Source organism: Prunus persica, chromosome G1 (assembly GCF_000346465.2).
Source record: "Prunus persica cultivar Lovell chromosome G1, Prunus_persica_NCBIv2, whole genome shotgun sequence".
Classification (NCBI taxonomy): domain Eukaryota; kingdom Viridiplantae; phylum Streptophyta; class Magnoliopsida; order Rosales; family Rosaceae; genus Prunus; species Prunus persica.
The window spans coordinates 24,179,979-24,202,676 of NC_034009.1; the positions used below are offsets into that span (position 1 = coordinate 24,179,979).

At 37.5% G+C, this 22,698-nt stretch overlaps 3 protein-coding genes and 1 long non-coding RNA gene across 7 annotated transcripts; 2 read left to right on the top strand and 2 right to left on the bottom strand.

The window, feature by feature from the left end:
- On the bottom strand, positions 1,693-5,967 carry LOC18791687 (mannosyl-oligosaccharide glucosidase GCS1). 3 transcript variants are annotated; one of them, XM_020563461.1, is made up of 9 exons: positions 5,556-5,967; positions 5,398-5,471; positions 4,950-5,213; positions 4,620-4,794; positions 4,372-4,458; positions 4,189-4,257; positions 3,974-4,070; positions 3,457-3,539; positions 1,693-2,275 (listed from the first exon to the last, which is right to left on the bottom strand). In XM_020563461.1, the coding sequence occupies exons 1-9, from the start codon at positions 5,865-5,867 to the stop codon at positions 1,925-1,927; spliced, it is 1,512 nt and encodes a 503-aa protein (XP_020419050.1). In that variant the 5' UTR covers positions 5,868-5,967; the 3' UTR covers positions 1,693-1,924. The 3 variants fall into 3 exon arrangements, with proteins under 3 accessions (XP_020419050.1, XP_020419043.1, XP_007222867.1); XM_020563454.1 differs by having other exon boundaries at positions 1,693-2,332; positions 5,556-5,966; XM_007222805.2 differs by having other exon boundaries at positions 1,693-2,332; positions 4,962-5,213; positions 5,556-5,964.
- Positions 10,459-11,331, top strand: LOC109946845 (uncharacterized mitochondrial protein AtMg00810-like). Its single transcript, XM_020555877.1, has 2 exons — positions 10,459-10,816; positions 10,937-11,331. The coding sequence occupies exons 1-2, from the start codon at positions 10,459-10,461 to the stop codon at positions 11,329-11,331; spliced, it is 753 nt and encodes a 250-aa protein (XP_020411466.1).
- On the top strand, positions 20,330-22,093 carry LOC109949845. Its single transcript, XR_002272154.1, has 2 exons — positions 20,330-20,654; positions 21,576-22,093. It is a non-coding gene; the product is annotated as an uncharacterized LOC109949845 (long non-coding RNA).
- On the bottom strand, positions 21,360-22,641 carry LOC18789337 (uncharacterized protein At3g27210). Of its 2 annotated transcripts, none has more exons than XM_020566567.1 (3): positions 22,294-22,641; positions 22,017-22,163; positions 21,360-21,921 (listed from the first exon to the last, which is right to left on the bottom strand). In XM_020566567.1, exons 1-3 carry the CDS (start codon positions 22,457-22,459, stop codon positions 21,572-21,574), a joined length of 663 nt encoding a protein of 220 aa, XP_020422156.1. In that variant the 5' UTR covers positions 22,460-22,641; the 3' UTR covers positions 21,360-21,571. The 2 variants fall into 2 exon arrangements, with proteins under 2 accessions (XP_020422156.1, XP_020422159.1); XM_020566570.1 differs by having other exon boundaries at positions 22,017-22,094; positions 22,294-22,635.

Consider the following 22,698-nt stretch of genomic DNA (forward strand, 5'->3'; position numbering starts at 1 on the left):
GAAGGAAGATGAGAGAGACGGTGTTGTTGTTGATGGAGACTAATAAGGAAGAGGAGAGAGAGCGAGTGTCGTCGTTGTTGATTGAGCGAAGAAGGAAGAGGAGAAAGAGAGGGCGTCGTATCGTCAATGGAGAGAAGAGGGAGTCGTCATCGCTAGAGTGAATAAGGAAGAGGAGAGAGAGAAAGGTGCTGAAATCTGATTTTAAAACAAAAGGGTAAAATTGTATTTTACCTTTATAATTTAGACAGGCCCAACGAATCTGGCCCTCCTCTTTGGCCTAATCCAAAATAACAATTCTTTTTTAGGTATTAAAACCCAAACAAAAATGCCCAATGTCTCAAATACTAATTAGTAAAGTTAATTATGTCTATTACCTAATTTTTCTTAAAAAAAATCATATATTTAAAATAACAATAAAAGAAAATCAAATAAAAAACCAAAAAAAAAAAAAAGATAAACCAAGTTTGGGGAGTAGAAATCATGATAGAAGGGGAGAGTGAGAGTTTAATTTTAAGTTTTTAGTTTTTTTAATTTTTTATTCATATTTTAATCAAGTTTGATACAATAAGTTCGGGACTAATAAAATAATTAACCCATGTTTAATATATTATATAATCAAAACAAATTTTTCTAGCATTTCATTTATATTTTACATTTACGTCTAATAAAATGTTTAATTAAATTAAATCTCATGATAAATGTTTCATTTTGTCATTATTATATTTTTTTCATTATGAAAACTGGTCATCCAATCTAATATCAATCCGATTGGATTGGATTGGAAAAATCATAATCCAATCTATATTGAATTGGATATGGATTGACTAAATTATGTTAGTTTTGAACCAATACAAAACCTTACTACGAAACATAAAAAAATATCAAAAATAGTGGAAGATGTGTTGGAAGTTTGAAAGCAAATGTCCCACATTGGAGAAAACAAAAGGTTCCATAAGCTTTATAAGCATGAAACCTTAACATCAATTAAATAAAGATTGATGGGCTGATGGGCTTGGTAGTGAAGACTATCATGGTTGGCTTGCTTGATTAATACTAATATTTAATAATCAAGACTTGGGCCTTGGGCCTTGGGGTCTCTGAAAAATAAAAGAAATATACCTAGCCCGAAAATAAAATATATTTTTTATTTTTTTATTTTTCGGATTTCTTTGGCAGAAGTTAAATTCAAACCAGAAAGACTTATCTTTTTGTTTGAATTTGAACAGGTATAACTGATACTAACTGCTATTTTGAAGGGGTGTAATTCTATTATAAAACCACAAGTCCTAGGCCATAAGACGAATCTCTTTTTCTTTAAAACTATCTCATATTATTTTAAAGTTAACAACTGTATTGGAGAGAAGCACACCAACGTTCGACAGAATTCAAGGATCCGGTGCTGGACCCTTGAATTATAGATAGTTGAATCCTGGGAGATAGACGCCTGTTGAACTTCAAGCACTGAGAAGAGGCGAAATTCTGTCTTTAGGACATTGCAAATACGCAAGCCTCTATCTTCAATAAAAGTCAGTATTCTGTACTTAATTTATATATTTGCACATTTATACAGACTTCGTAATTTTGCTACTGTTTGTATTTTAAGAATTGTGCAATAATATAGTGGTCCTATAGCATACAACATTTACTGATTATTTTTTTAACAAGATGAATGCAGATGCCCATGCGTGCATGTATAAAAGAAAACTTGTGTGTACATATGATCACTTTTAAATATAGTCGTGACGAAAGGATCAACAATTGAGAATCATTCATGGATTGGAATTTGTACAAATTCCATAGACATACGAAAGTTTCTTAATACTAGACAATTAGAAGCAGCAAAAGAAATTCAAACAAGCAAAGGCTTCTTCAATCCGAATCAGATTCTGACTGATGCTCGATCGACAACCACAGCTGCATTTCCTTACTTGCGTGCCTCGCCATGCTTAGGTGCTTTGGTCATCTTCTTATCTATTGGAACCAAAGGTAGGTAGCCTAAGCCCGATATGTTATAACCTTTTAGTGTCAAGTCCTTTACCACATGCTTGTATTTCTGGGACCAGTAAGAAGCTGCTGAAGAAGCCTTCTCAGCCACACTCTGGACTTTAGGGTACTGGTCGACCCACAACTTGGCAGATTGGTTGAAGAGAAACTGCTTATATTCTGTAACTGCATGATGAATAGCCGTGTGGGTGTCCCCATTTTGAGCATCCTTTACAAATCTTTGGGCATTTCCCCATGCTTTCTGGATAAAACCGAGAGCTTGGCTCACAACCTGCTTATCAAAACCAGGAGGAGCATGCTTATCAAACTCGTCTGCGGCTTGATCTATCTGGGAAAATAAATAAATAAAAGCATCCATTAGTTCTGCAAAAACTTGTGAATGCCCTAAGAAAATCTTACCTATATAGATCTATCAAGAGATTTCGAGCCTTGTTGAGATTTATCTTAATTATGTTTTTTGCCGAATAATTATTAGGAGTCAGTCGTTTCCTTCTTGGTCTTTAGGAATCCCTCTAGTGGATTTGTTAGACGGGATTTACTAATTAGTTGTTTGTACGCTCCTTTAGAGCATCCACAGTAGGGGGTGTATATGGGGGTGTATTTTAAATATACACCCCTAGTCACCGGAATCGTCTCCAATGGGGAGATGTAAAGGGATGTAAATATACATCGCCACCATGGGGATGTAAAATAAAATGTATATTTACATCTATTTTTACATCCCTTGCAGGCGGACCCACCCGAGAAAATAGAAGAAAAATGAAGAAAAGTCATCATAAAAGGCTGGGACCCACGGCTACAGTAATTGCTGAAAAAAAAATTCACATGTTGTTTGCTCATTTGAGGTTTTTATGCTCCCCCAATGTTTTTGGATGAAATCATATCTTCTCCGAATTTAAATATTTTTAGGTCTATTTGTTTGAAAAATTAAAATTAACCTAATACAAAAAAAATTAATTTTATAAAGTAAACATAAAATACAAATTTAACACAAAAACGAATTAAGACAAACAAAACAATTATACATCTTAGATTTACATCTTTTCTCATTGGAGTAAAAAACGTATTTACACCCCCCGGAGGTGTAAAGGGGATGTAAAAATAGCTTTACACCCCCGAATTTACACCCCCCATTGTGGATGCTCTTATAAGACGAGCAAGTTTCAGTCAATGAATAACAAGTACAGTTCAGCAATTCTATTGTCTTCTTGTATTTTCAAAGCTATCTATTAGTTCCCACAGCATGCGCAAGGGTGCAGAACCAGTTAGCATCATAGAAGTGCAGGACAAATAAACTTGACTTTTCACCATGTTATCCTAAATCACCACAATATGTCCACAATATCTATGTGACTAAATATAGATATTCAATTTCAACAACACATTCAAAGACCAGGCTAAATGCAATGGGGTTTGTAATATATGGTGCATTATACTAAGAAGATGAAATACCTTGTCAGGCTGATCAAAGCTCTTCTCAAATTTTGTGTCAAATTCTCTTTGCTTCTCCATCAGTTGACTGGTCAGTGAGGTACCTTCATATTACAGAGAAACTAACAAAAAGTAAAGAGGACAGCAACGACGTCTCAATTGGGAGCCACTTCCGTGAAATCGGGAAATGGACACACACAGAGATAAAAGAAGAGCAGAAAGCAGAATTGTAATTTCTGGTTACCCAAAATTGAAGGCAAAGTTATCAGTAAGGTTTAGCAGAATAACCTTGGGAAGAGCTTTGATCCCTTTGGAAGAACTTCCAAGTTCATGATTGTTAAACATTGGTTACTGATTCAGTCCTAAGGATCCCTTTGGAAGTCTGACTATAAAGCTTGAACTTTTGGAGCTACCTTTATTTTGTTTTTAAATAATTTTCTCTTTCACATTTATGAGTTTCTTGTATACTTTTGTGTACTCGGTGGAATCTTGTGTGCTTCTATCATTTTTACTTATTAAGATTTAATGGAAGAGGAACCTGTGAGGCTGCTGACACGTTCTTCTACTCTTGAACTTTCCAAATCAGTTCCGGATATGAATGCAATATCTGTCTTGAAAGGAATCTTAGCAGAAATCTGCATAAGAACGGGAAACCACAGGAGAAGGTAGATGAGACTAACGATCCTATGATACACAACACAACTAAGATGTTTTCCCAGATAACTACTACTCTTTTCCACCATGACAACGAACCTGAAAAACTAGAATATTTGGAGATTTATCAGAAATGTCAGGTAGCTGCAGTGGACCAAACTTCCTTACCTAGAAACATGGCAACGAAACCCCAAGTGGTCAAGGCAAGAATATGACTGATATTAAAAGCTGAAAATTCTTCCTAGCTATATAACAAAATAATGGCATGAAAATCCCACATACTTGTGGTTCAAGATATTCCTGGACAATATCAGATAAATTGTGAGTATGAGGCATCTTAAAACCAAAATAATGAACTTCCACATCACCCTGTAAAGGAAACACAGAGAAGTATGCAACATATCAGTATGAAGGCCTTCAAAACTATACATCAACTGAAAAATGACTAAGAACATGTATCACGTGGAACTGACCGTCAATTGGACACAAAGATAAATATAAGGTAAATAACAATGCCTTCATAACATTACCCGTGATTTTAGATGTAGCTGCCAACTTCCAATATCCGTACGTAAACCAGATGCAAGGGGAGAGCTCTCACGAATTCCCAAATTATCACCACCTAAAGTTAGAGCATTTCCATCTTCATCAGCCAAATAGAAAAACAGATGCGCACTTCTCCAAAATTCCTCATTCCGCTTAGATCTGTGAATGAAGCATGATGAGAAGAGTAGTGAGTGCCTAAAGAAGGCAGCCTAATTCTGCCAACTATGCACAAGTAATTGCCATCTATTGTTATTGGAAACAAAAATGCCAGTACCCTACGCATTTATAAACCAAATGTTATAGAAATAAGTAACTTGTGGCTATACTTATGGCTTCGCACATCGATTCGAACCACCCAATCTCCTCCATAGCCACTGTCTTCCCCCTTAGATTTGAAGAAACTTGTGGCCAAGTTCATGTCATGGTCAACAATGACTTGATGTCCAAAATTGTAGTCATCATGATGTGCCCAACTATATATGCTCAGCTCATCAGAGTCTTTGCGAACATGGCGCAAGAAACTTTTCCCGTCATTTCCACCAATCCACATTAACCCGGCAATCAAAGACCGAGGGGTCCTGCAAGGTGCAACGGCTGTAATTAGTAATTACCACCACATCATCATTTGCAATCCAAAAAGCCTAAATAAACAAAAGATCAAGCATAAATTACAACAATCCAAACGAAGGAACACAAATTATACCCCCCCAAAAAAAAAAAACAAGATTTTGGGGTGGCAATGGCAAAGAATCAATCAAACACCTGGAACGGATTCCGAGATAAACACGAGGGCGATATGTTCCCCAATACAAGCTCTCCTTGTTCTCACCTTCAGACTGCCACGGCCCCGAAAATACACTCAGATTCAGACCTAAAAATACACACAGAAATCAGAAAAGAGAAATCGAATGGCGCCATACCTGAAGGGTATCCATGAGCTCTGAAGTAGGGGAGGACCTAACGAGTCCCCTAGCTCTGTTAGCTTCTCGAACAGGATTTACAAGGTTGAAGATAAAAAGCAAGGCGACGAAGAACCCAAACGCGCCAAGCCCTAGCAGGCGCTTGAGGTCGACGTTGAAACTTCCAATTGAAGTGTGGCTTCTACTTCTATCTCTAAGCGGCCTCGAATTGGTCTCTGTTCGCCGGAGAGTAACGGCGTCGCGGTCATTGTCGTCCTCTGCATCGCTGTGGGATTTGGCTCTGCTTCGAACACTTGTTTCAGTTGCAGACATTACTTTTGGACTTCACGCTCGACTGAGACTGAGACTGAGACGGAGACTGAGAGGCCGAGCCAAGTGTATATACGTAGAATTTGGAACGAATACTGGGACTTTTTGTTTCCCGATACGCTGCGACTTTGAAAAGGTTTTCGCTCCAATTTCTCCATACTGCCTTTACGCCACGTGTGCTGCTATATCATTTTTTAGTCGAAATTTGCCAATTGTATTTTTGGCCTAAAAACAAAAAAATATTGCATAGTGTTGTAAATTGATGAAAGTGGAGCCCATATGTCGGAAGGATATTTCCCTACACCTTCAGATACTTTCCTTTTCTAGCCAAAGCCTTTGCCTATAAAATAGGGCATACTCATTTGTGATCAACTGAAAATGACTGAATGAAAACATCAGTTCCTATAATTTCTCTATCTAAATTCTCTCTTCAATTCCTTTAGTTTTATAACACGTTATTAGCACGAATTCGCTTTCAAAAATACCAGCTGAATTCTCTAATGAAACCAGATCTTTTATTCCTTTTTTTCTTCTTCCTCACCACCTCAAGCCCCATTCAGATCATTGTCTAAGCTATAGAGAGAGAGACCAAACAAAAGATAGAAGGAAAAAAAAAAGAAAAAGGAAAAGGAGAGGAGCTTTTAATCTCTCTGTAGAAATTGATTAACAAATACGATTCAAGAAATACAATTCTCTCTGAAATTTCCTTTCTTCTTCTTCTTCTCTTCAGTATAATGAATGTTATCATGGTATCAAGAGCTTAGTTCAATCTGATTTTTTTACTTCCGCTCACAATCCTCTTTTATCTCTTATCGATTTTGCAACTTTTCTTGTTCCTGATAAATCCTAAATTTTTCAATTTCATCTTCCAACTCTTCGATTTCTTGTTCCTGATAAACCCTAAATTTTCAATTTCATCTTCTAATTCTTCGATTTTTGTCGTCTTATCTTCAAAATTCTTGTCGTTTCTGCATCGATTCCTTCACAAATTCCTTTTTTTACACTTTTCTTCGTGGTGTTGTTCTTCAATTTCTAGATCTTGCACAGTTTTCTTTGTGTGATACCGTAAGCATTCATGGCGACTTTTTCTCCGTTCAAGATTGAAGGTCTTCTCGGCATGCTCACTATCAAATTGGATGATGAAAACTATCTCAAATGGCGTTATCAAATTGAATCCATTCTGGAAGGTTATGACCTGTTTGGTCACTTCGATGGAACGCTATTTCCTCCTCCTAAGTTTGCCCTTGTGGATGAGGAAGGTGTCACTTCTACTATTACAGCTGCGTATCGTGAATGGTTGAGGGCTGATAAGGCGTTGCTTAGCTTACTCATTGCGACCTTGTCTGATGAAGCGATTAAGTATGTGATTGGGAGTAAGACTGCTCGAGAGGCTTGGTTGAGCCTTACTGATCGCTACGCCACCGTCTCCCGTGCTCGCCTTAATCATCTCAAAACAGAGCTTCAGATTGCTCAGAAAGGTGCTGATACAATTGAGAAATTTTTGCTTCGGCTTAAACATGTTTGCGACCAGCTTGCCATTGTTGGAGTCTCTGTGTCTGATGATGATCTCATGATTGCGGCCTTGAATGGACTCCCTGCTGAATACGATGTGATAAAGACCGTGCTTGTGGCTCGTGACACTTCCATTTCGTTGAAAGATCTTCGTAGTCAACTACTTGCTACTAAGCAGAGTGTAGAGGCACGAGTTGTGTCTTCTCCGACTCCAATTCATGCTATGGTTCATCGTCATACCTCAACTACTTCTACTCCTGGAGTTACTCATGACACTGCTCTATCTGGGGGTGCTGGTTTACTTCCTACTCCTCTTGCCTTTTTCGGCACACAACATGGTTCTCGACCTTCTTTAGGCTTTTCTTTTGGTCGTGGTCGTGCATCCACGGGGCGCTATGAGAATCAAGGTTTTCAAGGTGGTAGGTTTCCTTCTAATTTTACCCTAAGGCCTGGTGTGGTACCTGAGTGTCAAATTTGTAGTAAGCATGGACACACTGCTCCAAACTGTTACTATAGGAATTCTTCTTCTAATTTCTCCACTACTGTGATCTCTTGTCAGATTTGTGGCAAGAAGGGTCACAGTGCCTTAGACTGCCATCAACGTTCCAATTATGTGTTTCAAGGCTCTGCACCACCTCCGACCTTGGCGGCTATGACAGCTCAGACCTCGTTTTCTCCAGACACAGTATGGATTGCTGACAGTGGTGCTAGTCATCATATGGTCTCTGATATGCACATGCTGGAAACTGCTACACCTTGTGTTAATGAGGGGAAAGTTACAATAGGCAATGGTGCAGGTCTGGAAATTGATCATGTTGGGACTACTAGTATTCCATGTGCTACTACTGCTCTTCAATTGCCTACTGTTTTTCATGTTCCTCATATAACTGCCAATCTTCTTTCAGTGCATCAATTGTGTAAGGACAATAATTGTCTCATTGCTTTTGATCAATTTGGTTTCTCAATACAGGACAAAATCAGCAAGCAAGTTCTTCTCACATGAAAAAGTGATCGAGGCTTGTATTTTCTTCCTAGCTCTTTAGCACTTCAGCATAAAAAGACAGAGGCAAAAGCTTATCTTGGACAACTTGTCAAATCTTCATTATGGCATGCTCGGTTAGGTCATCCTACTAATACTGTAGTTAAGCAAATGTTGAATAAATCTCACATTTCAGTTTGCGATGATAGTCAGTCTTTCATATGTCCTCATTGTTTGAGTAGGAAGATGCATCAATTACCTTTTTCTCATTTTCATGGCAAGTCTACTGTTGCTTTTCATAGAATTCATAGTGATGTTTGGGGGTCATCACCATGTCAATCTTTGGATGGCTATCGGTATTATGTGTCATTCATAGATGAATGCACTGGTTTTGTATGGTTGTATCCTTTACATAATAAATCTGAAGTTTTTGCCAAGTTTGTTCATTTCTATGCCTTGGTTTCCAACCATTTTTTTGCTTCCATTAAGTTCTTTCAGAGTGACGGTGGGGGTGAGTATGTTAGCAAAGCATTCACTGATTTTTTGGCTTCTAAAGGGATTGTTCATCAGCTATCTTGTCCTTATACCTCTCAGCATAATGGCCTTGCTGAGCGGAAACATAGGCATTTGGTGGAAACTTCTCTTACTTTGATGACTGCTGCTGCTTTACCACCTCAGTTTTGGTTTCATGCAACTACTCATGCCCTTTTTTTGATTAATCGTATGCCCAGTGTGGTGTTGGAGCATTTATCTCCTTATTATCGGTTATTCCGTCATGAGCCTAATATTAAGCACCTTAAAGTCTTTGATACTATTGTATATCCTTATCTCAAACCCTATAACAGTCATAAACTGCAGCCTAGGACTACACAATGTGTTTTTGTTGGAAATGCTGCTGGTTATAAGGAGGTTTTATGTTATGATAGATTGCAAGACAGGTGTATAGTCTCCAGACATGTCATTCATGATGAGAATACTTATCCCTTCAAACTTCCAGAGTGTGCAAAGCCTCAATCACAACCTGTTCCAACATCCACACCTACTAGTTCTATTCCTCTTCTAGTATCTCATTTGCCTCTCCCCGTAGAACCACCACTATCTTCTCCCTCCTCTACTTCTCACCATCCTAATGTGCCTCTTAAGGATGCCGGTTCAGAATTACGCACTTGAGATTTTTCATTACAATCTTCTGATCATTTTGGGGATTCTTTAGCCTCTCAACTTCAAGTAGTGTCACTTCCTCTTGTCTCATCTTCTGGGGTTGATACTGGTTCACAGCTCGTAGCTACGGATGCATCTCCTTCTTCTCCTACTATATCTCTTCCTCTTAATACACATAGTATGCAAACTCGAGCAAAGTCTAGTATTTTTCAGAAAAATGACTTCCCTGATTATCAATGTTTTAGTACGTGTTTTCACATAGAGATGGATGAGCCAAATAGTTATAGGGTTGCTTCCTCTAGTCCTGATTGGATTAAAGCTATGACAGAAGAAATTGAGGCTTTACAGATGTAAGGAACATGGAGTTTGGTTCCTCCACCTCCTCACACCAACATAGTTGGCAGTAAATGGATTTATAAGATCAAGCGGAATGCCGATGGCACAATATCAAGGTATAAGGCTAGGCTTGTTGCACAGGGGTTTAGCCATGAAACAGGTTTTGACTATACTGAAACATTTAGTTCAGTTGTTAGGCATACTATTGTCAGGATTATTTTGAGCATGGCTTCTATGAAAGGTTGGGGTCTTTGACAATTAGATGTTAAAAATGCATTTTTGCATGGAGAGTTGGAAGAGGAAGTGTTTATGAGGCAACCACAGGGGTTTGAAGATCCTATACACCCTCATTTTGTGTGTAAATTGCGTAAGTCACTGTATGGCTTAAAACAAGCACCAAGGGCTTGGAACTCAAAGTTTACAGGGTATCTCCCAGCTATAGGATTCAGGGGCTCTCATTCTGATCCTAGCTTGTTCGTGAAGTCTACAGAATCTGATCTAGATGTGTTACTTTTATATGTGGACGATATAATAATTACTGGTTCTAATGAGCAGCTCGTTTAATAAGTTATTGATGATCTTGGATCTGTGTTTGATATGAAAGACATGGGTAAATTGACTTACTTTCTTGGTCTGCAAGCGTCCTATCCTACACCTGGTGCAATCTTTGTCAATCAGACCAAGTACGCAAGGGATCTATTGCACAAGGCTGGTATGACTATATGTAAACCTTGTCCAACACCTTGTAAGCCACATACACAGGTGTTGTCTACTGATGGTGAACCTTTGAAGGATCCTACTCTATATAGAAACATTGTTGGAGCTTTACAATATTTAACCTTTACCAGACCAGATATAGCGTATTCAGTAAACACAGTCTGCCAGTACATGACCAATCCAACTGAAGTTCATTTTCATACGGTTAAAAGGATATTGAGGTATATACAGGGTACTCTTACATATGGTATTCACTTTGGTCTTGGTCCTTGGCACTTGTCTGCATATAGTGATTCTGACTAGGCTGCGGACCCTTCTACCAGAAGATTTACAACATGCTATATTGTTTTCCTTGGTGCAAATCCAGTTTCATGGCAGTCTAAAAGGCAAGGATCTGTGTCTCGCAGCTCCACTGAGGCAGAATATCGAGCATTGGCTCATACTGCAGCAGATTTAGCATGGATTCGTCAAGTGCTTGCAGATTTACATATGTGTCTTCCTACACCTCCTATCTTGTACTGTGACAATCTATCTGCATTGGCTTTTAGCTCCAATCCAGTGTTTCATTCACGTATCAAACATATGGATACTGATTTTCACTTCATGCGAGAAAGAGTTCAACGCAAAGATCTTGAAGTTCAGTATGTGCCAACAGAAGAACAGCTTGCAGATGTTTTTACAAAAGGATTGCACAGCCCCATATTTCTTAAGCATTGTACCAATCTCAGACTGAGGAACTCAGTTGAGCTTGAGGGAGGGTAATTGTATAAACCATTTGTATAACAGCTAAGCTGAGTCAGCACTAGATTAGTTATGGTGTCACGTGCTGTTAGTTAAGTTGTTACTGTGTTGTTTAGAAGCTAAGCAGAGCTAAGGCTAAGTATATAATGTAATCTCTCTGTAGAAACTGATTAACAAATACGATTCAAGAAATACAATTCCCTCTGAAATTTCCTTTCTTCTTCTTCCTCTTCTCTTCAGTATCATGTATGTTATCATGATAAACCGTGTAGATTATTTCACCATAAAGTGGTTTCACATTCATGAAATAGTACATCTAATCTACACTGGTTAACCAATCAGATTCGGTTCTCATATCCATCACCATAGTGACAAAAATGGCTTCAGAGTCGAGCAGCAGCAACAGCAGCAGCCCCATCAAAACGGTGGTCGTTTTGGTGCAAGAGAACCTTCGACCACATGCTGGGGTGGATGAAGTCCCTAAATCCAGAGATTAACGGCGTCACCGGATCCGAATCCAACCTCATTTCCACTTCCGACCCGAACTCCACCCAAGTCTTCTTCGACGACAGCGCCGCCTACGTCGACCCAGACCCGGGCCACTCCATCCAAGCCATCTAAGAGCAAGTGTTCGGCGATCCGTGGACGGAGGCCTCCGCTTCCAAAACGCTGACAACATCCGACTCACCGCCACGCTACCCCAAGCTCGTCCGAGCAAAAGAATTTTCTAGGTTCGTGGAAGTCGTGAGCACTAAAACACAAACCCCATAATCTACCAAAATGACGACTGTCCCATCGGACTGGAAGTACCGGCGCAGCCCCAAAACTCCGCTCCTGCCCCAGAAGCACGACGACCATGACTCCGCCGAGGTCGGTTTCAATGACGCGTCGTTTTCCGGAGCCGTCTTCAACATGTCGACGACAATCGTTGGAGCCGGGATCATGGCTCTGCCAGCTGCGGTTAAGCAGTTGGCCTGATTCCGAGCCTAATTCTGATCGTTATAGGGGCTATGTTGACTAGTCGTCCATCGACATGATCATGCGGTTCACGCAAGCTTCCAAGACAGCCTCGTATTCAGGTACGGACCCATGAATTTTATGTCGTAGGGTCATAGTGTACAATGGAGGATTTGGGGATTAAAGGCTTGGTGGAGAAGAGGGTTGTGTTGGGTGGAGGTTGGGGATTTAGGTTTGAGGGTTTAGAAAATAGGTGTTTTGGAGATGAAAACTTGGGAGGAAGGTCTGTGCAGCATATATACAATCAGTTCTTTTTTTTTTTTTTAAAAGACCTGGACCAAAACGACGTCGTTTTGGCCAGGTCTTTTAAAAAAAAATTCATTACTGCTGGTCCAAAACGACGGAGTTTTGGCCAGCGAGTTTTTAAAAAAAAAATTTGCTGCTGGTCCAAAACGACGTCGTTTTGGCCAGCGCGTTTTTTAAAAAAAATACGTTGGGCTGGTCCAAAACGACACCATTTTGGCCAACCCCTTTTTTTAAAAAAATTAGAAGCTGGGCCAAAACAACGCCGTTTTGGCCAGCTTCTTTAAAACAAAAAAACAGATTTCCTGTTCAGCTTCTTCTTCCTCAGTATCTGCAACTCCTCCCTTCAGCCATTCATGGGGTCACACCCAATTCAAAGGGACCTTCTACTTTGCTTTCATGGAGTCCATATGGTTGTTTAACCCCATTGACCCCATTGTGGGTCCGTCCCTGCTCATATTCGGGTCTGGTCGGCGACGCTTTCGGTGGCCCCGGACTAACCCTCTTCCAGCTGTCGTCATCAACAACTTGGGCATGATCATCATCCCAAGTACTGATGAAAAGGGAATATGAATCAGAGCCTGCGATTTGAAAAAAATTTAATTAAAAAATTAAAAAATTAATAATAATCATAAAACAACACCAAAAGGGAGATAAGTAAACATATTATCAGTGTAAGGCCGTTAATAATATTAACATTTTTTTTATTTTCTTCGGTGGTAGTTTTATTCCCATAGTTATTTTATTTACTGCATGCTGTAGGTTTATTACCTATACAATTTATTTGTTGTATGGTGCAAGTTTATTATCCATACAACAATATTTATTTAAAAGTGGCGCGGGTTTATCATCCACACAACTCCCTTTACTTTTATTTAAAAGTATAGAGTAGAATTAGTGTTCATAAAAGCACATTTACTTTACCGCACATTTACTTTTATTTAAGGTATGGTGCGAGATTAATTTCCATATAGCAAGCAATTTACTTTATTGTACATTTACTTTTATTTAAGATATAGTGTGGGATTAACGTCCATACAGCAAGCAATTTATTTTATCGCACATTTAATTTTATTTAAGGTATAGTGCGGGATTATCGTCCATACCAGCAATTTATTTTCAAGCAATTTATTTTATGAATTAATTGCGCTATTTGATGAGTTTGTACAGTTTGCAGATCAGGACCAGAAGTTCCTTGATCCTCATCATACAACTACATCAGGACTTGAAGATCCTTGATGATGATAATGATATAAGAGCTGGCAGTCTCTCCGATACTATATTTGTAAACAAGATATCGGACTTGAAGATCCTTGATCCTTGACATGTAAATAAGGACCTAGAGTTCCTTGATAATGTAAAAGTACCGTATTTGTTAATACGTTGTACACATGAATAATAACTGTACTGGCAAATGTACTGTACGCATGAATAGATACGTATTCATGACATGATGAATAGTACTATATACATGAATAGTGATGTATACATAAATATTAACCATTTTGGATAAACCGTCACTATATATAAAAGGGAACCTATAGTTCCTTAAACTCATCGATGAGCAATTAAATGAGATGCCAGAAGTTCCTCAAAATATGGACAATTATGTAAGGGCTTGAAGTCCCGAAATATGTATAGAAAATTGTAAAAATGTCCATGCCATGAGAATATGTGATTTTGGCCCGAAGTTCAAAATCTGACAATATTGAGAACCTGAAAGTTCCAACTGTTAAATGAACAACCCTTGAGGTATTATTGCAAATTGTGGTACACCAAATATTTCTTTGGCATAAGAAAATGGTGAATTTAATAAAGTTTGATTATGTTATAATCGACACCTCAAGGAAGAAATATTGTGAATTCCGGTTGTTAAGAATACATCGTAAAATGGATAATATCATGATAAACCTCAAAGGATCAATTGAGGCTCCCCATATATTTTGTTATATTATATGATCTGGGCTGGAAGCTCATGGATCCAAATATATGAGAGATCCCGAACCTGAAATTTTGGGTATATAGTAGTTAATTCTCTTTACTACTATATTGCATTATTATCATGTCTTTTGCTCAATTTACCTCATGCCTATTTGAAAAAGGCAAATAAATTATGAGGTTGTGTTTGGCTCGGGCCAGAAGTTCCGGAATCACATGCATTGAAATATGTAATTTGAGAGATTTGTTGTGGTTATTTGAACCTATAAGGCATAAGGTTCCAAATCGTCATTTTGGAAAGACGTGAAAACCATAGGTGCAAGTTTAAGAATTTTCCCAATTATTATAACAGAAAAGTCTTAGAAAAGCTGAATTTTTAGAAAATAGAGAAGTTGAGTTGAAACGCAGTTACTCCAATCAGGTCTTGAGGCAACATCTATAGATGAAAATGTGGCAACGTTTCCAGGATCCCAATATTATCTCGGATCCCCATATTCTCTTTTTCTTTCCCAGATTCCAAAACTTCACGCGGCCTCAAATAATGTCTGTCGGCACTTTCGGCGTTTCCAAAGATTACTTTCGTCAAAGCCGATCTTGCTTTGCGAATCTCATGGAGCTACTTTTTCAAAAGCACCTTGAGAAAATCGCAAATTTCTGTGGTTAATTTGAGATCCACCGAACCTAACTATTCCTCTCATTTATGTATAAATGTGTTACTAACGAAATTTTCTTTGCAAAATACATCTAGTTTTCTCCATATCTAGTGATGCAATATCCACCTGTTTTTCTTATTAGTGAGCACTCAATGTGCTTGAGAAGCGAGACTATCTCTGATCATCCATTTAGGAAGCGAGACTATCCCTGATCACGTTTCTGCTACATCAGGGAATTGTAAAGACAACCACATGCTCTAATCTCCTGAAGTTTTTCTAGAATAGAAGAAATGAGAGTTTGTTGTTTGCTCCCACCAGCTTCCTTCCTTGATTGCTTGCCTTATCCTACAATTAATATCACAATTTTTTGCATTTTTTCTCTTTTTATAACTCTTTGTTCATAAGAGATTTTATTTCTTTAGAACGAACATCTGAAGAAAGAATCCATGAAGTGATCCTAACTCTGAGGGTTATTTGTTTTGACAGAGACAAAAGAGTTGTAATTTTTGCTCTTGCAAGATATAACTAGATCATCAAGCATTACACTATATTTGCTGAGCCGATACGAGCTTGAATGATATTTGAGCAAGGTTTCTCCTACCTAAGGATGTAAGCAATACTTGTGTTATTTCATGTTTGTACTCTTATTTCGATATTTTGTACAACATCCTTGAGGGTAACCAAATGGGGAGATAAGGCTGTTCCAGAAGAACGCCATGCAAATGACCATTCCAGAAGAATGACTTGCATTATAGATCGTTCCAGGAGAACGACTTGTATTATGACTATTCTGGAAGAATGGCTTGTATCATTCTGATATGTTTCATGAATTATTAATGCAAATTTCACAGATTGCAAGATGAATACATTAATGATACACTGCATAGATTAAAATCCAATAAGAACATAACATGGGTATAGCAGTGATTAATATGATGCACACATGTTGCGTAGCAAATGATATGGATTGAAGTCCCGAAAGGACAATCCTTTAACATGTCAATATTGATACAGTGCATGCCTAATGCGTAGTAGACATGTATGTATTAATCTGTGGCATGCCTACAACATGGCAGATATATGGGTTCTAAATGTTCCAACTCCCAAAATGGAGATTATCCACGCCCTATTGTAAAACAACGCTCCATTGGAGGTTATGATTTACATTTTCACATAATTCATCTTATAAGAGATGTCTGTCTGGAAAGAGACAATAAAAATCCCCTGAAGTGGCTTGGGTACCCAAAAAGTAAAGAAATGCTTATAATAGATGCATGCGCATGCGCATGAGAATTGTGGGATCATGAATTGATGAATGACAATTTTTGGTTTTGGAGTAGCTATTCAAATCATCAATGAGCTGTGTTGATTGGAACCACGTTCAATTATTAGATGTCGACAATATCATTGGCCAAAATGGAAAGAGGCAATTCCATTACATATGAGAATGAACGTGAAAGAACAAACCCATAGTACGAACCCCGAAAGATGTTAATATTGAAAGTTATACTTGGGTGTTCAGAATAAAAGGGAATATGACCACTTTGTATAACACAATGTTTCTGGCAGAAACAAGGAATGTTGGTTTCTCCATATTTACAAATTCAATTGTGCCCCCTTACTGCACATTTACGAAGACCAACATGTTATCTTTAAAGGTTCTTAATTGCACGGAGCATATTGCCAGAAGCGATTCCCTAAAAGATGTATAAATAGATGGGTTAAAGCTATATAATGTGTCATAAAGTATAATCCCTTAAATAAAATCCTTAAAAGGATTGAAATTACATTAAGTAAGTCCCTGAAGGACATGTGCCTGAAGCACAAAACTTGTACTCAATTCTAAATACGCATAAATTGCCTCAGTGAGTACATTGATTATAATGTGTTTGCAACACATTAAAACTCCTAAAGAGTTCAAGAAATATTTGTCTAGACCTGAAGATCGAGCATTATGCCAATGAGATTTTTGCTTATACTAAGAAAGTATTGAAGCATTTTTATGTGGGTTAACTGTTTGGCACTTAAATATTTTTCCATAAGTATACTAGACTAGACATTGTATTTTTCAGATACAGCTCAGTTCCATCACCACCATTTTGGGATGATGTGAGGCATATTTGATGCTATCTTCGCATAACCCCATATACGAGCATATTCTTTTCAAGTAAACTTACAAATAGCCCTTATTTTGTGGGATAAGCGGACTCTGGAAATTTCTATGGTCGCTGACTGGAAAAAGCTAGTCATGAAGGTTTCAAGGGGAGATATTCTTCAGGGAGAGCATCCAACAATATTACAAGATTGACTCACAGAAGCAGTGTCAACTATGATATTCAGAAAGATGATCAACATTATGGCTTACAGATATTTTTCCAAGCATCAGGGGGAGCGTGCTATCAATAAAGACATTCACACACTGTACTCTTTGTCCTTCATCCAGGTTTTTATCCCACTGGATTTTTCCTGGCAAGGTTTTAACGAGGCAGTGTCACACGCAATATACACAGAATTTTATGTTACACATGGTTATGTACTCTTTTTCCCTTCAACCAGTTTTTTGTCCTACTGGGTTTTTACTGGCAAGGTTTTTAACGAGGCATATTCCATACATGATGGTCTCCAAGGAGGAGTGTTATAAAATGATGAAAGTGGAGCCCGTATGTCGGAAGGATATTTCCCTACACCTTCATATACTTTCATTTCCTCGCCAAAGCCTTTGCCTATAAAATAAGGCATACTTCTCATTTGTGATCGACTGAAAATGACTGAATGAAAACATCAGTTCCTATAATTTCTCTATCTAAATTCTCTCTTCAATTCCTTTAGTTTTATAACACATAGGTTGCTTGAGACAAAAATAATAATAATTGCACGTATACACATTTTTATTGCATGCTATCTCTCATTTGGAGAAAATTCTCTCTATTACTACTTGGGTACAATTACGTATCTCTTTCTCATCATGACTCATGAGACTAGTTATGTGACAAGAAAAGTAAAATTATATTTAACATAACCAAATTACACTTTGAGACTTTATCTTGTAATTAGCGTGCACATGTCTTAATATGCACGGGTCGGCCAAATCCATGGAAGGATAAGGAGGGAGGGGCAACAAATTGAATCTCCATTAATTTATTTAATTATGGGAAATACCGCTCAATGCCACTCACATCCAAACTTAATCTACAAATACCACCTTTACTCACACATTTTGCAAATACAACCTATAAATACTTACTTATTGCCCACATAACATTTTTTCTTAGTTTTTGTTTTCTCTCTCAACTCTCTCTCGCGCAGTTCTCTTCCTCTGTTAGCTCTCTCTGTGGTTCGCTTCGCGAAACCCATCTCATCCTCTTATCTCTCTCTTATGAATCGTGAAACCCCCCTCGACCCCATCCTCTAGATCTCTCTTTCGAATTGCCTAAGGTCCCATCTGCTTGCAACCTCGAAGCTCATCTCCTTTGCCGACCTCCAATTGGCTGTCTTCTAGGTCTCTCATTATTGATTGCTCTGGTTTCTTGCATTTAGTCTTGATGGTCATTTTCATAATCTTTGTGGGTTTCTCTAAAATTGATTTTATTTTGATTGCTCTGAGTTATGTGTTTTGAATCTTCATGCTCATCAATTTGGGTTTTTTACTAAATGGATTTAGATTGCACTGAATCTTGAAACTTTGGATTTTTCATTTGATGTAGTAGATTTGTATTGTCTGATTATGATGATTAGGTAGTGTAGGGCTTCTTCTTTTAAAAAAGTGTTTGGGAGCTTTTTAAAGTTTTATCAAAAATAGCCAAAATTTACCCCCTATTTTCATAAATATTAGTTTTTATAAAAACTTTCACATATAGCAGAAAACCCACTTCAATAGACCAAATTACCCTTAGAATTAAAAAAAAAAAAACATTTGCAATTCTTTTTCTTTGTACCTTAAGTTGCTGAAGTTTGAAATTTGGATTACTCCCCGTAGCCAGTCCAAACCAAATTAGCTTACTATGACGATAATGAAAACTTCGCCTGAGGATCGCCAATCCATCAACACATCCATGGTCCCCCACACCAAGCTTTGTACAACAACATGACTTCCTCAGTTCACACAAAGATTTTAACAAACCAACCCTCAACAAGTTTTTGCCTCAAAGTTCATTAGATTCACTTTTGCAATCCACCCAGTTTCCAAAGATTATGAAATACCCATTATTTATCTATATTTCATCAGAAAATATGAGTATTTATTTCCCCATGTCTCTAAAAGTTAGTTCCTTAACAACATAGACCACTTCTGTTGAAAATTAGTTGCATAATGAGTCAAAATCTCCATCATATATTTTGAAAAGAAAAAAGTTGTTGAAAATCAACAATTACACCAAAGAAAGAAATCGTCAGTGGAGCGACTGGACTCATCAAATTTGTTTTTTTTTTTTTTTTTTTTTGGATGCGTCAAATTTTTTAGTTTTCAATATGAATATATATTATTATATTGCAGTCCGTATGATTTACTGTAATAGTTTGTTTTTTTTTTGGTATTTTTTGTTCATCTTAGTTTTTTTTTTTCTATGGTTGAGGGCGGCTGAACCCATCATAGTTTTCTCTCCTTCTGCCGCAAGTCTCAAACAGAGTTTTGCTTTTTAGGTTTAAGTAGGTTTTAGTTCTAAGGGCATTTGAGTCTTTTTAAGTGACTTTTTGGCTACTTTTGAAAGTTTTTATAGAAACTGACATTTATGAAAATGAAGAGTAAAGTTTGACTTTTTTTGATAATAAAACTCAGCTTTTTAATCTTGTTCTTCTCATCTATATCATTTTTTAGTCGAAATTTGCCAATTGTATTTTTGGTCTAAAAAAAAAATATATATATATATATTGCATAGGTTGCTTGAGACAAAAATAATAATAATTGCATATATACGCATTTCGATTGCATGCTATCTCCTTGGGTACAATTACATATCCCTTTCTCGTCATGACTCATGAGACTAGTTATGTGACAAGAAAAATAAGATTATATTTAAGTAACCAAGTTACACTTGAGACATTATCTTATAATTAGTGTGCACATGTCTGAATATACACGGGCCGCCCAAATCCATGGAAGGATGATGAGGGGCAACAAATTGAATCTCCACTGATCTATTTAATAATGGGAAACACTGCTCAATGCTACTCACATCCAAATTTAATCTGCAAATACCACATTTACCTACACATTTTGCAAATACAACCTATAAATACTTACTTATTGCCTACATAACACTTTTTCTCCGTTTTTGTTTTCTCTCTCTCTCTCTCTCTCTCTCTCTCTCTCTCTCTCTTGCGCATTCTCTTCCTTTCTCAGCTCTCTTTGTCAGTCGCTCCACGAAACCCACCTCATCCTCTCATCTGAATCACGAAACCCCCCTTAACCCCATCTTTTATGTCTCTCTTCAGAATTGCCTAAGATCGTAGCTACTTGCAACCTCGAAGCTTAACTCCATCGCCAACCTCCAATAGGTTGTCTTCTAAGTCTCTGTTGATTGCTTTGGTTTCTTGCATTTAGTCTTGATGGTCATTTTCTTAATCTCTATGGGTTTATCTGAAATTGGTTTTATTTTGATTGCTCTGGATTATGTGTTTTGAATCTTCATGCTCATCCATTTGGGTTTTTACCAAATAGATTTAGATTGCTCTAGATATGTGAATCTTGAAACTTGGAATTTTTCATTTGATGTAGTAGATTTGTATTGTTTGATTATGATGATTATGTAGTGTAGGGTTTCTTCTTTTAAAAAAGTGTTTGGGAGCTTTTTAATCTTGTTCTCAAAAAGAAACATTTCTAGATCCATCACTATTAACATGATACATATTTCAATTTTACTTTTTTTTCTCAACTCTCAAATATTTTGAGAAACTGTGTACACACCACATTATTATATTAAAAAGTTAGGAAAGAATATATGGAATAAATAGCATTGTCCATGTCAACATAAGAATGCCACGCAAGTTGGGAACAAAAAGTTCGAAAAAAATAGAGATGGACTAATCGCATTGACCAAGTACAATGTTCAGGTGAGTTCGTTTATTGTAATCATTATGAAAGATCAAACGTTAATCCTAATTAAGTTTCATTGTGATTGGATGAACATATTACCATGTCGAAATTTGTTGTGCAAGAAGTGTTTGAATCTATTGCTTTCTTTTCCTATGAGTCAAAAATCCGAGAGCTTCATAGACCAAAAGTGTCACCAGAAGCAATGATATAGTATAAAGCATCAGAATTTGTACTATTTTACAGATGTTCTTAATAAATACAATACAACTCACACATAAACACATTTATATAGATTGTTTCAGAATTACAATTCAGCCACCAAGACGAAAATAACTAAGCAATAAAAGGAAAATTTTGACATCCTGGATTTCTTTGTCACTCAGCGTTTCTTCCTCTCACTGAAGCTTAGGTTCCGCACCAACTTTGGCAGGCAGCATTGTGCAAACTCTGTATTTTTTCTAGTCCTGGGTTCGGAATTTGCGTTTGAAATCGCCACGCTTCTGAAAACTATATCTGCTACAGATTCATATGGGGTTTTGTTTGCTGAATTTTGTGTCCGGTGAAAAATAGAAGATTCTGCTTCCGACTCATAATGTAAATCCTGATGGCCAGCCTCATCATTGAAGCTTTCATGAAACAATTCAATCAGTTGCTTTTTCACATCAGTTGCCGGGGATTTTATGGGGCTGCTTTGGTGGATTGGAGTATTGGTGCTGGATGGGGTAAGATCTGCAACAAAATGAAAAATCTAAAGTTCCAGCATCATATTTGTTTAGGACATTAGAAGAAATTTGGTGTGACAAATTTAAGTTGATATATCTTACCACCATTGACACTGAAGAAATCTTCACAATCAGATTCTAACCTGGGGTCAGAAGAAAATTGCATATCCTCTTTGCCATCTACAGAGTAGCAAGCATGCACAGATTGCTTACAAAACGAGAAACTCAAACAAAATCGAAATTTTCCAGCTACCAAAGTAGTGACAAACAGGACCATGAACAATTTAATCATTGAAAGGCTAAAGTTAGTTAGTACTAATATATGTGTAAATCAATTAATAAACCATGAATTTAGTAAGCCAAGTGGGTAGAATTATACTTATTAGTTCTCGTAAACTGCTTGCACCGGGCATCACGGTACGAATTGTGTTTTCTTGAATAGGCCGTTCAGTGAGGATGCATCCTGTCCTAGAAAAGCTTGAGCATTTGAGTTGTGACTTAGGGGAAGAGTCTTGGGTTTTACGAACCGAACCACAATTTCCCATCTCTTGAAAAAGAAAAACTCACACTTTTTCTTCACAGAAATTCATCTTCTGTTCGCTGCATTGATATGGACAAGAAGATCCTAAGGGGTTTTAGTTGGTTGGCTTTTTGTACATTACGGAAGTAAAGGTTTTGGCTCAACTAGAATCTGGTGAACAAGTTGAATGGCCTTGGAAGCCAAGCATTGGCTATGGCAGTGGTTGGTTCCCTTCCCACTGTGTAAAATCGTTGGGATTTGGAG